Source organism: Taudactylus pleione, unplaced genomic scaffold (assembly GCF_031769625.1).
Source record: "Taudactylus pleione unplaced genomic scaffold, aTauple2 ptg000061l, whole genome shotgun sequence".
NCBI lineage: Eukaryota > Metazoa > Chordata > Amphibia > Anura > Myobatrachidae > Taudactylus > Taudactylus pleione.
In genome coordinates this window covers 17,268,312-17,282,970 of record NW_028284463.1, presented here as the reverse complement: position 1 = coordinate 17,282,970, position 14,659 = coordinate 17,268,312, and the positions used below count along the sequence as shown (strand labels likewise).

Genomic DNA, 14,659 nt, shown 5'->3' with positions numbered 1-14,659 from the left:
CCGCATTCCACTGAGAGATCAGAAGACCCATCCTCCATCCCATTACACTGAGAAACACAATAAATCCCAAGCTCCACCCTATCCCACAAAGACAACAGATGACCCATGTTCATTCTCCACTCCATCCCACTGAGAGCCTACAGGATGCGTGCTCCAGTCCATACCATTGAGAGAACAGAACACTCAAACTCCAACCCATCCTACTGACAGACAAGAAGACTCACGCTCCAGCCAATCCCAAAGTGAGACCACAAGACCCATTCTCTCCCATCCCAATGAGAGACCACAAAATACAAGCTCTATCTCATTACACTGAGAGAGCAATATACTGATTCTCCACCCTATACCACTGAGAAACCTGAAGACCCATGTTCTCCCCATCCCATTGAGAAACCTGAAGGCCAATGCCCTAGCCCATTCCAGTGAGAGACCACAAGACTCATTCTTCTCCCCATCCCACTGAGAGACCACAAGACCCATGCTCTATCCCATCCCACTGTATCGAGGACTTTTGTTGCCTCTGTGCTACCTAGCTATATTATAGGATGGTTCCATCCCAGTGATGGTGGCAGTTAATAGTTATATTACATTGTGTCATAATGGGCTGTGGGTAGAACAGGTAAATTCCAATACGGAAGCAGTTTCCATTGAATTTGTGATTTCCCCCGTTCCGCAATTGTGAATATATGCTAATGACTCAGAGGTTCACCTGAGCATAGGGATGCCCACTGCTGCCTTCTCATATCCGTCTGATGACATGCAATAACGTAAACATCAGAAACATCGACACAGATCGGGCCCCATGGATCTTTTGAGTAAGTCTGACCTGTCTCAAACAGAGCAGCTCTACAGACACATAGAGGGCTCTCCATCTGCGAGCAAGATTGCAGTGGCTAATTTATGCACGCCCAGAAAACAGTGTTTGGACCGGTCACGCTGCGTTTCTGTAGCCGGCCCACGTTTCCTCCCCCAAATGCCGACTACCTGTCAATCACTTTTCGAGTGAATCCTCTTTGTGGCCGCAATCGCAATTCAGTCGCTGTGTGTGCGCAGAGAGGATTATATTCTTGCGCAAAGTGGAAATAGCTCGGTCTGCGTAGAACATCCGGGTTTCCGGATCGGAATCGGGCACTCCGTCACACAACACAATTGCACTGGCTCAGCCTGGACCTGCTTATGGTGCCAATAATTCTGGCATTAATGTTTCCTCTAATTTCCCCATGTCATAAACGGGTTATGTTATCTGTCTTTCCAATAGATTATGATGCATCCAACACGTTACCGCAGCTCATCTATAACATCCTGACACCTTTATGTTCCTCTTACTGGTGTATTAAATTCTCAGGGAGCCGAGTTTATTGTCAGCCCTTTGTGAGGCTGAGAAAGAAATATATCATTAGTCTGTGCAAGGGCGATAGGCCAGGAGTCAGTAACCTCTTTATTAGTTGGATCAGCCCTGAATGGATTCACAATGGACCGGCAGCCATACCGCAGTGCGGAGCCAATGCTTACCTCGCGTGTAAAAGGCACCTTGAGATGTTAAATGCTGTGAATAAATACTTTGAGCTTTTTACAGCGAGATAAGTAACGGACGGGTTATAGAACCCTGTGGGATCGCACAAACGTCGCCTCCAAGCTCAGACAAAGTCATTTCCTAGTGCCACGTACTGTAGGAGATGTAGTGACACTTCAAAGGGAATGTGGCTGTCCCTGTAACCCAGGGCCTGATTCAGGGGTGCAAGAAAATCCCTTCGTGGCTGCGATTCTGTACTCAGCGGTTGTGCGAAAATATGCAAATGTCGCAGTTGCAGGAATTTGTACTGAGGAGCCTCCTAATGCATTGTGACATCCGCCACTTTCATACAAAGACAGTCGCACCATCGATGATCTGGGCAACAGAATGTCCGTCGCAAGTAAGCCGCAAAGCCATTACCACTGCGTACAAATTCATGTTTGCAGGCTGACACCCCCCATATCGGTCTTGTCATGCACACGTTTGCCTTGCAACAAGCACTCCCTGACTGTCAATTACACTGTGTCCAAGTCCCCACTGCGACCGCCATCGGTAATCCAACCTGGCAAATGCACGGTATGACTCATACGCATGCGCAGTGTAATAAAAACGTCTCAATCCTCGGCTTTGCCTGCACTTCTGTCCCTATACCCTCCTAATTCTGTCTTTGTAAATATGCAAATGTAGCAAGAGGAGTGTGTCACCCCCTGCTACATTTGCGACCCCAACACTGCGACCGAAGTCGCAGGCTGGGATCACCATCGTGACCGTCAGTGGTCGATGGTAGCGATGGTGTACGGCGCCGAGCCGCCAGCCAGCTGAGTAAGCCTGAGCTTACTCGGGCTGGCCGGCTTGCGAGGCAGAGGAAACTGTGTCAGTCGACGGAGTCCCTGGGTTTGACACTCCCGGAAAACGGGACGGGTTCGCTCCACCCCTTAACAGATAAATGATGATTGTACAATCTGCCTACCCATATACTGTACTAGGGGCTGATTATGAGTCGCACGCAAAGCCGAAATTTGCACTAAATTTTTGACGTTTTTCAACAACATACGTGTATATGTACCTAAAAAGATGCGCTGCTGGTTGGGCCTATGGTGTGTGTGCGCATAGAGACACGCGATCTCAGAAATGTATTGGAAATGTATTCCCCGTTTCTGGGCGGTGGTGGTTCAGACACATGAAGATGCACCGTTCTATGGGTGCGTCATGGGAGTGGCGTGGACAGGTCACAGTATTTCTTCAGATTCTGCACCTAGGATGGGGCGGTGCAAGCTTCAATGGTGCATCCGATGGTTACATCTAAAGACTCTCCATGTGGGCGTCCCTGTCCTTGTACACCAGGGGAAGGGCTTATACTATCATCAGCATAAAGTCGCAGACACAGAGGGCCTGATTCAGAGCCGCTCGCTCTGAATCAGGGCCGGGCTTTTTTTTTTGGAGCAGCCTCTTGGCCGCTCGCATAGCTGTGTGTGACCACCCACAGCTATAGCGAGCGGCCATGATGATGGTCGCGATGGTCAAGACCATCGCGACCATCGGGCTTGCAACAAGACCCTTGCGGTAGGGTCTCGTTTATCGTTCTCATGGGAACGCCTCCGTTTGGGCAGCCACCTCCCCGGCCCGCCCGGCCACCAAAGGGGGCGAGCTGTCACTCAACATCGACAGCTCGCCCCCTTTGGTGCAAGACCCGGAGCGACGAATTGCCCGTCGCTAGCCGGGTCTCGCGCATGCGCACAACGGAGCCGGCTCTGTCGTGCGCATGTGCTGTGGGCCACCATCGACCCGGTTGCGAGCGCTCAGCGCTTACGACCGGGTCTGAATCAGAGATCATTCTAATTTCTCATCCAATATGATTGCATTGTGAGAAACAAAATGCTGTATGACTGGGCACCTTAGGACCCCAAGAGAGGGCCATGCAGTGGAGCAGGCGGAGTGGGAAGGGGGGGGTGGTTGGGGTTCTGAGTACTTAGAAATCACACCTGATGGACCAAATGTTTTTTTTTCTGCTGACCGTGGTCCCCCGGACTGCGATCATCCCCTTGTGGCCCTTATGCCGTAATTCGCGGGTCTGTGAGGAGGTCTGTGCAACTGATGGTGGGGCCTGATGATGCAAGGTGCCTAGTCCCGCCCCCATATCAGACTCAGCTCCAGTCCCAAAGTGAGTGTAATCTACTAGTTGCACCAGTTGTCCTCCTGCTTGACCCTGCTATTTATTACTGTACAGCTAGCACTCGTACGCTGCTTCCGTCCCCAGCAATGGACTGCAATAAGCATTCCCTCCTTGCCTCGCCTTCATCTCTCTGATATACGAGTATATAGTCATCCCTTTACTTTGGGACACATATAAATCACACAGGTTCTGTGGCTGGCTGACTTAAAAATTCCATTTCACCTGGTTTTAATCAGCCACAGAACCTGTGTAATTCACGTGTCCCAAATTAAAGGGGTGATATGGCAAGCCGCCAAAGCACTAAGGGCGGAATTCAATTGTTTATAGCCGCTATCGCGCCCGACAGAGCTATTCAATTCTTGCTCCTGTCGGGCATGATGAGCTGCCAGCGCTATATTTCAGCTCGCAGCCCCTGGGGGATGAGAGCTGAAATGTGCGAAAAGTGATGTTTGGGCACCCAAACATCACTTTTCGCGATCGCGCCCAGCACTTTGGTCGGGTTTAGCTGCTTTACGCGGCTAAACCTGACCTCTATGGGCGCGATCAGCGTGAACATCTTGGACAATTGTATAGCGGCCCGCGATCTCCTGTCACTTTAGACGGGAGATGCGGGCTGCGAATACAATTGAATTCCGCCCTAAGACATCTCCTTACCGCTGAGAACTAGTATAGCCAGGGAGCTGGACAACACTCCCTGGTGATTGCCCGGGGCAAAATTTACTAAGCAGCGGGTTCTAAACCCCGGCAGTTTGACGGTGGATTCTATTCTGTTCTAAACCCCGGTGGTTTGGTGGCGGTTTTGCAGCGGTTTCTAAATGACAACCCTGTTCTATTCTATTCTAAAATGTGTTTTGACTGCGGTTTGGCGGCAGTTTTGCTATCTGCAGATTTACTAAGGCCAAAATCGCTGCAAAACTGCCGTCAAAACACATTTTAGCATAGAATAGAACAGGGCTGTCATTTAGAAACTGCTGCAAAACCGCCACCAAACCCCCAGGGTTTAGAATAGAATAGAACCCGCCATCAAACCGCCACCAAACCGCCAGGGTTTAACCCGCCGCTTAGTAAATTTTGCCCCCAGTCTTTATGAATAGACACCAATGGCAAAATTTACTAAGCGGAGGTTTGACGGCGGTTTCTATCCTATTCTAAACCCTGGGGGTTTAGTGGCGGGTTCTATTCTGTTCTAAACCCTGGGGGTTTGGTGGCGGGTTCTATTCTGTTCTAAACCCTGGGGTTTGGTGACGGTTTTGCAGGGGTTTCTAAATGACAGCCCTGTTCTCTTCTATTCTAAAATGTGTTTTGAAGGCAGTTTTGCAGCGGTTTTGGCCTTAGTAAATCTGCAGATAGCAAAATAGCAAAACCGCCACCAAACCACAGTCAAAACACATTTTAGAATACAATAGAACAGGGCTGTCATTTAGAAACCGCTGCAAAACCGCCACCAAACCCCCGGGGTTTAGAACAGAATAGAATAGAACCCGCCACCAAACCGCCGCTTAGTAAATTTTGCCCCAAGAGTTTTCATAGTTCTGATGATGTTGGCAAAGCTCAGCACATAGCAGTCTGCGCCAGTGTTACCAAGTAAATGACATTGTACAGTATGCGTGACTACTCGTTAGCGTTAGGACTCCATGTAATATCTCAGCCACATCTTCCTGCAGTTTTCCCCCATCAGAACAATGCACAACTGATGCACTAATTAGAATTCCTCGCAGCGAGGGCCGAGAGACTGATATAAAACTAATTTACATGTGTCCCTGCTAATCCCAGAGCCTCGGACAGGGCGGAATAGCCATCTGATGATCTTTTCTAACATTTGGAGCCCTAAATACATCATCTTACCAAGCACTGGTCTAAGGTGTCAAACTGACGCTTATTAGGAGTAATTTAGTAAGAACCAATGTCCTCACTCTGGGCCTGATTCAGAGCCGCTCATAAGCGGCCGCTCGTTCGCTCCGAGCTATGTTCGCACATTTGCGCATGCGTATGGGTTGTAATGCGCATGCGCCAACCAGTCAGTGCGGTCGGAAAACGTGTGTTCGCAAAATTGCGAATGCCTGCTAATTTGAGTGACAGAATGAGGCGTTTGTGGGTGGTAACAGGGGAAGGTGCTTGAAAACGAGGAGTGGAGATCCGAACGCAGGCGTGCCAAACGGTCAAAACGGGCCTTTTAAGGGTGTGCATAATTAACAAAGCAGCGTCATCGACCACGTCACTTGGTTGTTTCTTAGTCTGAACTGTTCGCATGATTGCGGTAGGAAAATCCAACCACAAGCACTGCGAGCAGTTCGGCCGCCTTTCGATGTACTCGATTAATCTAATAAATAGCGGAGATGACGTAGGATGCGAGCGGCCAGGGGGCGTCTTTACAAAATAGCGAGCGCATGTTTCGTTCGCTGGCTCAGACATAGAGGCGTCAACAGACCGCAAAGAGCGAGCGCTCAATTTACATAGCCGGCCCCTTTTTCTGAACGAGCGAGCGCAAATAGCGTCCGGCTCTGAATCAGGCCCTCTGTTCTGATAGTAACGGACAGGCGGCTGATTTTATGCAATGTTATTTCCAGCCAGCTATTGATTTTTCATCTGTAATCACCAATTATTGGGGCAATCCATTTACCTGTAAGTAATTATCTAGCTAATTATTAGAGTATAGGAGCAATTTCTTTACACTATACAAAGGGCCAGTAAACTTAACATACAAGTGGCCTTACATATATATTTGCAGCTATCTAATGCACTGTATGTAATAGCACCCAAACATGGACACAACATGACATGTTTACATTGCTATGCTGTTGGGTATAAGCTTTTAATGGTGGACCAATTTATTAACCTATTTATTAACATTTGTCTAACGTGCAATTCTGATTCACTACTGATTGCAGCTGCGATTACGCACGCAATCGGCTGATTGTTGCGTTCTGCGTATGCTTTTGTGCGCGAAGACTCCACTGTGCTTGGGACTGCGATCGCAGTCACTGCACAGACCCATCTCAGACTGATTGACAGGAAGCACCGTTTTGGGGGTGGTGACTGTGGGGGTGGTCGGCAAGACGCAGGCGTGCCAGTGCGATTGAACGCTGTTACAATGGCGTGCATAAATTATCCATTGCGATGCCATACGCAGCTCGGGCTTTCACTGCATGCTATGAGGTTAGCAATTCCTGAGTAAGGTCTGATCTTGTGCAAGTGTGCGTGAGGCTGCGATGGTACTCCATGTTACCGATGGTTTAGCAGACTTGCTAAGTATTACAGACCTGTGTGTAAGGTAAAGTGGGCGTCCTTGTGTTGTGCTGGGTATGGCATTGCGATTACAGTCATTAGCATATCTTTGCAGTGAGACTGCGCGCGAATCACTTTTGTGATTGCTATAGTGATCCTTACTGAATCAGGCCCTAAGACTGGAGCAAACTTAGATGGTATGACCGATGGTGCGTCTTAATGGGCACCGTGGTGGCACCGCAGTCAGAAGATTATTTGCGGAATTAGCATAAAGACGCAATTGCGACTGCGACAAAAGAAGAAGCCGCCATTGCAGCTGCATCCACCTCTGAATCAGGCCCATAGTACCAGAACGCATAGGAAGGTACTTATGGTTTATCTGGGATACCTCAGTGGCCAGTGATCAGGAGCTTCAGCAAGCCGGATACTTTTCCCACATCATATCCCTGTCCATTCATCTATCTCTGTGCATGGCTGATAACCCTAATGTCATTTGCAGGTGGAACCAGCTGGACCTGGCTATCGTGCTCCTCTCCATCATGGGAATCACGCTGGAGGAGATTGAAATCAACGCCTCTCTTCCCATCAATCCTACTATTATACGCATTATGAGGGTGCTGCGGATCGCTCGAGGTAAGGACTCTCGCAGTGCATCCTGTCTCATGTAACAGTAACGGGGGGGGGCAACACAGCTGAGTAATGTTCCCCGCTGTTACCCTGTGTTCATGTGACTCTCCCTGTCCTTGCAGTGTTGAAGCTATTAAAGATGGCCACCGGGATGCGGGCCCTGCTGGATACGGTTGTTCAAGCTCTGCCACAGGTAACCAGCTGTCCTACTACACCGCGTCCTGTGATTAGAGTTAGGCTTGCCATCAGGTGACCTCGAATCCACATGTAGACAAGAATAACATGAATATAATGTATTCATAGACCTGGGACAGGTTAGGCCACTTGCTATATAGTCTGACCACGCCCCCTGTCCTCTCAGTCACGCCCCATTTTCTTTAGTTAAAAGCTAGGGCAAAAAGCTGGTCTGTTGGGCAGGAGGGAGGGGGATAGTTTGGCTTTTGGCTTTGGAAATGATAATGTAGAAATTTGATTTTATACTCACGGTTTGTTTATTGATCTGGCTAGCGACAGCAGATTCCAGAGTTATTTCACCATTCTTGTGTTAATGGTACAAAATATGTATTTGGCACACAGATCTGAGGATGAAACATGTGCCAGTGCAGTCCCTGTTATCTGTATCAAATATATTGGAGGCTTAGGGGGTCCCAGACTTGAGTCATATAGTTGTCTATCAGGTTTCCGAAAATCCCCGCTAGGCAATTGGGTCTAGAAATTAAGAAAATCACCACTCAAAGTGAAATTCCCTTCATTAGGAAGTATCTCCCTCAGGGGCGAGCTGGTCGATCCCCACCGCACCTCCGCTGCTGTGGGGGCCCTGCAGATGTGGGGCTGTCATGTAAGATTCAAGAGCTGCCAGTAGGGATGGAGCACTAGTTAAGACATTATCCAGTGACATTCCTATTTCAGTGAGTGGTGTGTTTAGTGGAAGTTATAATGTTAAGCAGGGTGCATGTAGTGAATGTTTATAATGTACGGGTGCCCTATAACCTGAATTGGGAACACTGTAATGTGGCATAGTACGAACTGGGAAAACTAAAATTTGGAATAAGAAACTGGAGATACTACAAGGTGGCATAACATGAACTGGGAGCACTACAACGTGTCATCATATGAACATACATACATACAATGTGGCATAACAAACTGCGGGCACTACAAAGTGGCATAGCATGAACTGGGAGTGCTACAATGTGGCATAATATGAACTGGGAGTGCTACAATGTGGCTTAATATGATCTGAGGGCACTACAATGTGGCATAACATGAACTGGGGGCTCTACAATGTGGCATAACATGAACTGGAGGGACTACAATATGGCATAACATGAACTGGAGGGACTACAATATGGCATAATATGAACTGGAGTGCTGCAATGTGGCATAATATGAACTGAGGGCACTACAATGTGGCATAACATGAACTGGGTGCACTACAATGTGGCATAACATGAACTGGAGGGCACTACAATGTGGCATAATATGTATTGGTGACATCATTTGAACTTGGGGCATTGTATGGCATAATGTTTACTGGCAGCACTACAATGTGGCATATAGTAAACTGGAGGCACTACAATGTGGCATAAGTTGAACTGGCGCCACTGTGTGGTATAATGTTTACTATGGCACTACTATGGAGCACAAATGAACTAGGGCAACACTGTAAAGAATAAAATGAACTAGGGCATTACAATTTGGCCTAACATTAACAACTACTGTGGACCAGGGGCGGATCTTGACTCTTGCTTTAGGGGGGGCGGTGTGATTAGCCCCCCATAGACCACAGTCAGTCAGCTGCGGAGTCTAGGGCCCTCATTCAGAGCCGTACGCTCTGAGCAGAGCGCACGCTCTGAATGAGGGCCGGGCTCCATGAAAATGGAGCGTCCTCCTGGACGCTCGTATAGCTGTGGGTCACCACCCACAGGCTATACGAGCGTGCATTTTGATGGCCGCGATGGTCGTGACCATCGCGACCATCGAAATTGCGAGCCGGAGCCTGCGGTTGAGGTTTTCAACCGCAAGCTCCGGAGTGATTTTGGCTCTATCAGAGCCAAAATCACTCCCACTGACATCACTAGTGATGTCAGTGGGCCGGCTTCTGACGGGAGGCGTTCCCGTGGGAACGCCCCCGTCAGGGAGGCACGCCCCCGGCACGCCCACCAAAGGGGGCGTGCTGTTAATCAACATCGACAGCACGCCCCCTTTGATCAGACACAACGAGCGAAGGACTTTCCTTCGCTCGTCGCGTCTGGCGCATGCGCACGACGGAGCTCCCTCCGTCGTGCGCATGCTCAGTCCAGAACATCGACCCACTTGCGAGCGGACAGCCGCTCGCGAGTGGGTCTGAATCAGGCCCTAGGTCCCCTTGTAAGCCTGTCACCAGACTTACTACTGGGACCGGACCTGTGGACAGACCAGGCTTGGCCCAGAGCACCGAATACCATCTGTACTCTGGGCTACAGCTGCAAGGAGGACCGAATCCCGCCACCCAGAGGTGAACACAGCTGCAACGGGTATGTGCATGGACTTTTTCATTTAACCAGGCAGATTACCGGGACGCCGCAGTCTGCCCTATGGCCACACATTGACTACAAACATCTGAGCTTCGTGGTTACAATATAACAACTAAGAAACTTGAGCTACTGTATACAGACATATACGAAGCCAAGTTTTGTTTACTTACTGTGTTTTTATACCCTAAAGTAAATACTGTTATATAAAACCATAAAGTGTTACGCACCATCCTTTACTCACTTAAAATATACTAACAACAATCTAATTCAGTTAATAAGAAGTTGAGCGCTACACGACTTACTTTATTTCCCTGAACAATTATTAATGGGCTTAGGGTAGCCTATGAGTGTTAGCAGCTTGCCGAAAACTACTAGCTTTGTGCGCAGGAAACCACTTTATCTATATGTATCAACTCACTTGGAAGCAGTGACATAACTATAGTCTCAAACCCAGTTACTGATGGGACGTACAGGCCCAGGAGGTGTGGAGAAAAGGGACTGAGGGCCTGATTCAGAGCCGGACGCTATTTGCGCTCGCTCGTTCTGAAAAAGGGGCCGGCTATTTAAATTGAGCGCTCGCTCTTTGCGGTCTATTGACGCCTCTATGTCTGAGCGAACGAAACATGCGCTCGCTATTTTGTAAAGACGCCCCCTGGCCGCTCGCATCCTACGTCATCTCCGCTATTTATTAGATTAATCGAGTACATCGAAAGGCGTCTGAACTGCTCGCAGTGCTTGTGGTTGGAATTTCCTACCGCAATCATGCGAACAGTTCAGGCTAAGAGACAACCAAGTGACGTGGCCGATGACGCTGCTTTGTTAATTATGCACACCCTTAAAACGCCCGTTTTGACTGTTTGGCACGCCTGCGTTCGGATCACCACTCCCCGTTTTCAAGCACCTTCCCCTGTTACCACCCACAAACGCCTCGATTTCCGACCACACTGACTGGTTGGCGCATGCGCATTACGACCTATACGCATGCACAGTTGTGCGAATATCGTTCGGAGCGAACGGGCGCCCGCTTACGAGCGGCTCTGAATCAGGCCCTGAGTGCAGACTCCAATTAATTGTCATTTGCACCGACCCCTGCCTCTAGCCAATGAGCATTTGCCTCAAGGGACAAAACATCAGAATGCAGCCAGCAGCAGCAGCCCGGTCGCTGGATGTTGTTGCTCATGCCGGGTTTCCATGCTGTCTGTTTTGGCCACTGCTGTAACCATGGAAGCGCATCGGATTAGGGTTTCCACAAATGCTTCCTGGTGCCACGCTCCGTCAGGCTTTTTCTTAAATCCGTGGATGACTTATTTCCATTAAGTTAAGATGTCTTTGTGTAAACTAGCACACTAGATCCTCTCTCCCGAGCCAGAGACAGGGCAGGAGGATACTGCTCCCCCACCAGACAGATTTCATCTTTATAAGGAATAAACACGTCCTTGGGGACACTGGGAGATCAGATAAACATCTGTTCCTTAACTCTCACATTGCTGAATAGCACACAGCATGCACAAGAGCTTGCAGTCACCCTGATATCATAGTGTGCCGGCGTGGGAGTTACATTACTCGTTAGCAAGGTGATAACGAGATCTCTCTGGGATCGGGATGTTTGAAATTTCTTTTTTTATATTGTTTATTTGCTGTTTACACAGGCTTCCATTTTATTGGTTAAACTGGTGGCAGTCAGTATTTCGACATTGACAGTGTCGACAATTATGTCGACAGTTATGATTACGGCTGGAAATGTTGATATGGACAGAATGTCGACATATAAATTGTCGACATTTGGGGTTAGGGTTAAGGGATTGGGTACGGCATCGCTATGGTCAGAATCCTGTATTCAAAGGTTAACCCTTACCCTAATCCTAACCCACCGCTCCTGCAGCCTAACCCGAACCGCTCTCCCTCTGCAGCCTAACACTAACCCTCCCCTTCAGCACCCTAACCCTCCCCTACCGCAGCCTAATCCTAATTTACCCCTCCTGCAGCCTAATGCTAAACGCTCTCCCCCTGCAGCCTAACCCTCCCCTACCGCAGCCTAATCCTAATTTACCCCTCCTGCAGCCTAACTCTAAACGCTCTCCCCCTGCAGCCTAACCGTCCCCTACCGCAGCCTAATCCTAATTTACCCCTCCTGCAGCCTAACTATAAATGCTCTCCCCCTGCAGCCTAACACTAATCCTCCCCTTCAGCACCCTAACCCTCCCCTACCGCAGCCTAATCCTAATTTACCCCTCCTGCAGCCTAACTCTAAACGCTCTCCCCCTGCAGCCTAACCGTCCCCTACCGCAGCCTAATCCTAATTTACCCCTCCTGCAGCCTAACTATAAACGCTCTACCCCTGCAGCCTAACACTAATCCTCCCCTTCAGCACCCTAACCCTTCCCTCCTGCAGCCTAATCCTAACCCCCCCCCCCCCCCCCCCCTTCCTCCGGCAGCCTAATCTTAAACCTCCCCTCCCGTAGCCTACCCATAATACTTACCGTTTGAAAATGTCAGCATTTTCACATGTCAGGATCCCGCAGCCGATATAGTGACCATGTCAACGTTCTCATGTCAATATCATGAATGTTGACCTATATACAGAATTTTGTTAAACCTACATTCATATCAGTGAGGCATAAGTCACTATCTACCTCATGCCTTTCCGTGGTGTCACGCTCACATTACAAGGCTACGGAGTGAGGTACAGGTTAGTGGTGTCACGCTCACATCACACGGCTATGGATTGAGGTACAGGTTAGTGGTGTCACACTCACATCACACGGCTATGGAGTGAGGTACAGGTTAGTGGTGTCACGCTCACATCACACAGCTATGGAGTGAGGTACGGGTTAGTGGTGTCACACTCACATGACAAGGCCACAGAGTGAAGTACAGGTTAGTGGTGTCACGCTCACATCACACAGCTATGGAGTGAGGTACAGGTTAATGGTGTCACGCTCACATCACACGGCTATGGAGTGAGGTACAGGTTAGTGGTGTCACGCTCACATCACAAGGCTATGGAGTGAGGTACAGGTTAGTGGTGTCACGCTCACATCACAAGGCTATGGAGTGAGGTACAGGTTAGTGGTGTCACACTCACATCACACAGCTATGGAGTGAGGTACAGGTTAGTGGCGACACGCTCACATCACACGGCTATGGAGTGAGGTACAGGTTAGTGGTGTCACACTCACATCACACAGCTATGGAGTGAGGTACAGGTTAATGGTGTCACGCTCACATCACACAGCTATGGAGTGAGGTACAGGTTAGTGGTGTCACGCTCACATCACAAGGCTATGGAGTGAGGTACAGGTTAGTGGTGTCTACCTAATCCTCTGCTCTGCCCCTTTCCTCCACCCTTATCCTTTTCCCCTTGCCTCCTTCACCTTCTCCTTCCCTTATCTCCCATCCTCTGTCTGCCTTCCTCCCTCTCCTACTACTACACTTGCATTCTCTTCTAGCCCACCATGGTCCTACTACCCTACTGCTAATCCCTCCTCTCATTGCCACCTCATCCCACCTCCATACACATCTCGTTAAGCCCCCTCCCTACTCACCACCTAAAGGTTCCCTTCCCAGCATTGGTGACCGCACAATCTCTCCACACTATTCATCTCGGTCCCCAAAATCAATCTCACATACTCGTTACAGTAATCCTGAAAATCTCATTCACATCTCTCCCACAAACTCTGTCCCTTTATCCTGTGCACTCTGGAATGCCAGATCAGTCTGTAATAAACTGGTTCCCACCCATTACTGAAACCTGGATTTCACCTTCTGACACCACTTCTGCAGCTCTCTCCTTTGGGGGCCTCACCTTCTCTCACACCCCTCGGCCTGGGGGTCGCCATGGTGGTGGTGTTGGCGTCCTTCTATCCCCTGGTTACACCTACCAACTTATACCCCCTGAACCATCCCTTACATTCTCTACAGTTGAGGTTCATACTATACGTCTTTTCCAACCAGTACACCTGCGAGTAGCTATCATTTACCGTCCCCCATCGCCCTCCCTCCAAATTCCTTGACAACTTTGCTTCCTGGCTCCCTCACTTTCTTTCCTCAGACCTTTCCTCCATTATCTTAGGTGACTTCAATATTCCAATTGATATCCCCACTGAACTCTCTGCTTCCAAACTCCTTACCCTCACATCCTCATTTGGTCTCTCCCAATGGACCTCCTCACCCTCCAATGTGAGTTGGCATTCGCTTGATCTGGTCTTTACTCACCGTTGTGATATTTCTGATTATTCCAATTCCCCATTCCCTCTGACCATCACCTTCTCTCTTTTAACTTATCCCTCTCCCCTTCCCCCCCTCTACCTCCCAATGCCACTATCACTAGGTGTAACATTGAGGCTATCGACACAGTATCCTTTTCTTCCCTACTTGACTCGCTTCTCTCTCCTTTGCTCTCTCTCTCCTGCCCTGACCAAGCTGCTTCCCTATACAATACCTCCCTTACTTCTGCTTTGGACTGTTGCTCCGGCGATCACTACTCACCCTTGCAGATCCACACTTCAACTCTGGCATTCCAAATGCACCAGATATCTGCAAAAGTGTTCCCGAACTGCCGAGCGACAGTGGAGAAGGTCACGCTCTAAGGCAGATTTTCTCCAT

General features: G+C 49.1%; 1 protein-coding gene across 4 annotated transcripts in view; it reads left to right on the top strand.

The window, feature by feature from the left end:
• The window catches only part of CACNA1H (calcium voltage-gated channel subunit alpha1 H), a 577,698-nt gene that overhangs the window by 525,794 nt on the left and 37,245 nt on the right, over positions 1–14,659 (top strand). For all 4 annotated transcript variants that reach the window (XM_088464812.1, XM_088464813.1, XM_088464811.1 and 1 more), the window contains 2 exons: positions 7,411–7,544; positions 7,661–7,731. In XM_088464812.1, the coding sequence (XP_088320938.1) occupies positions 7,411–7,544; positions 7,661–7,731 (205 nt within the window). The remainder of the gene's footprint in view (positions 1–7,410; positions 7,545–7,660; positions 7,732–14,659) is intronic.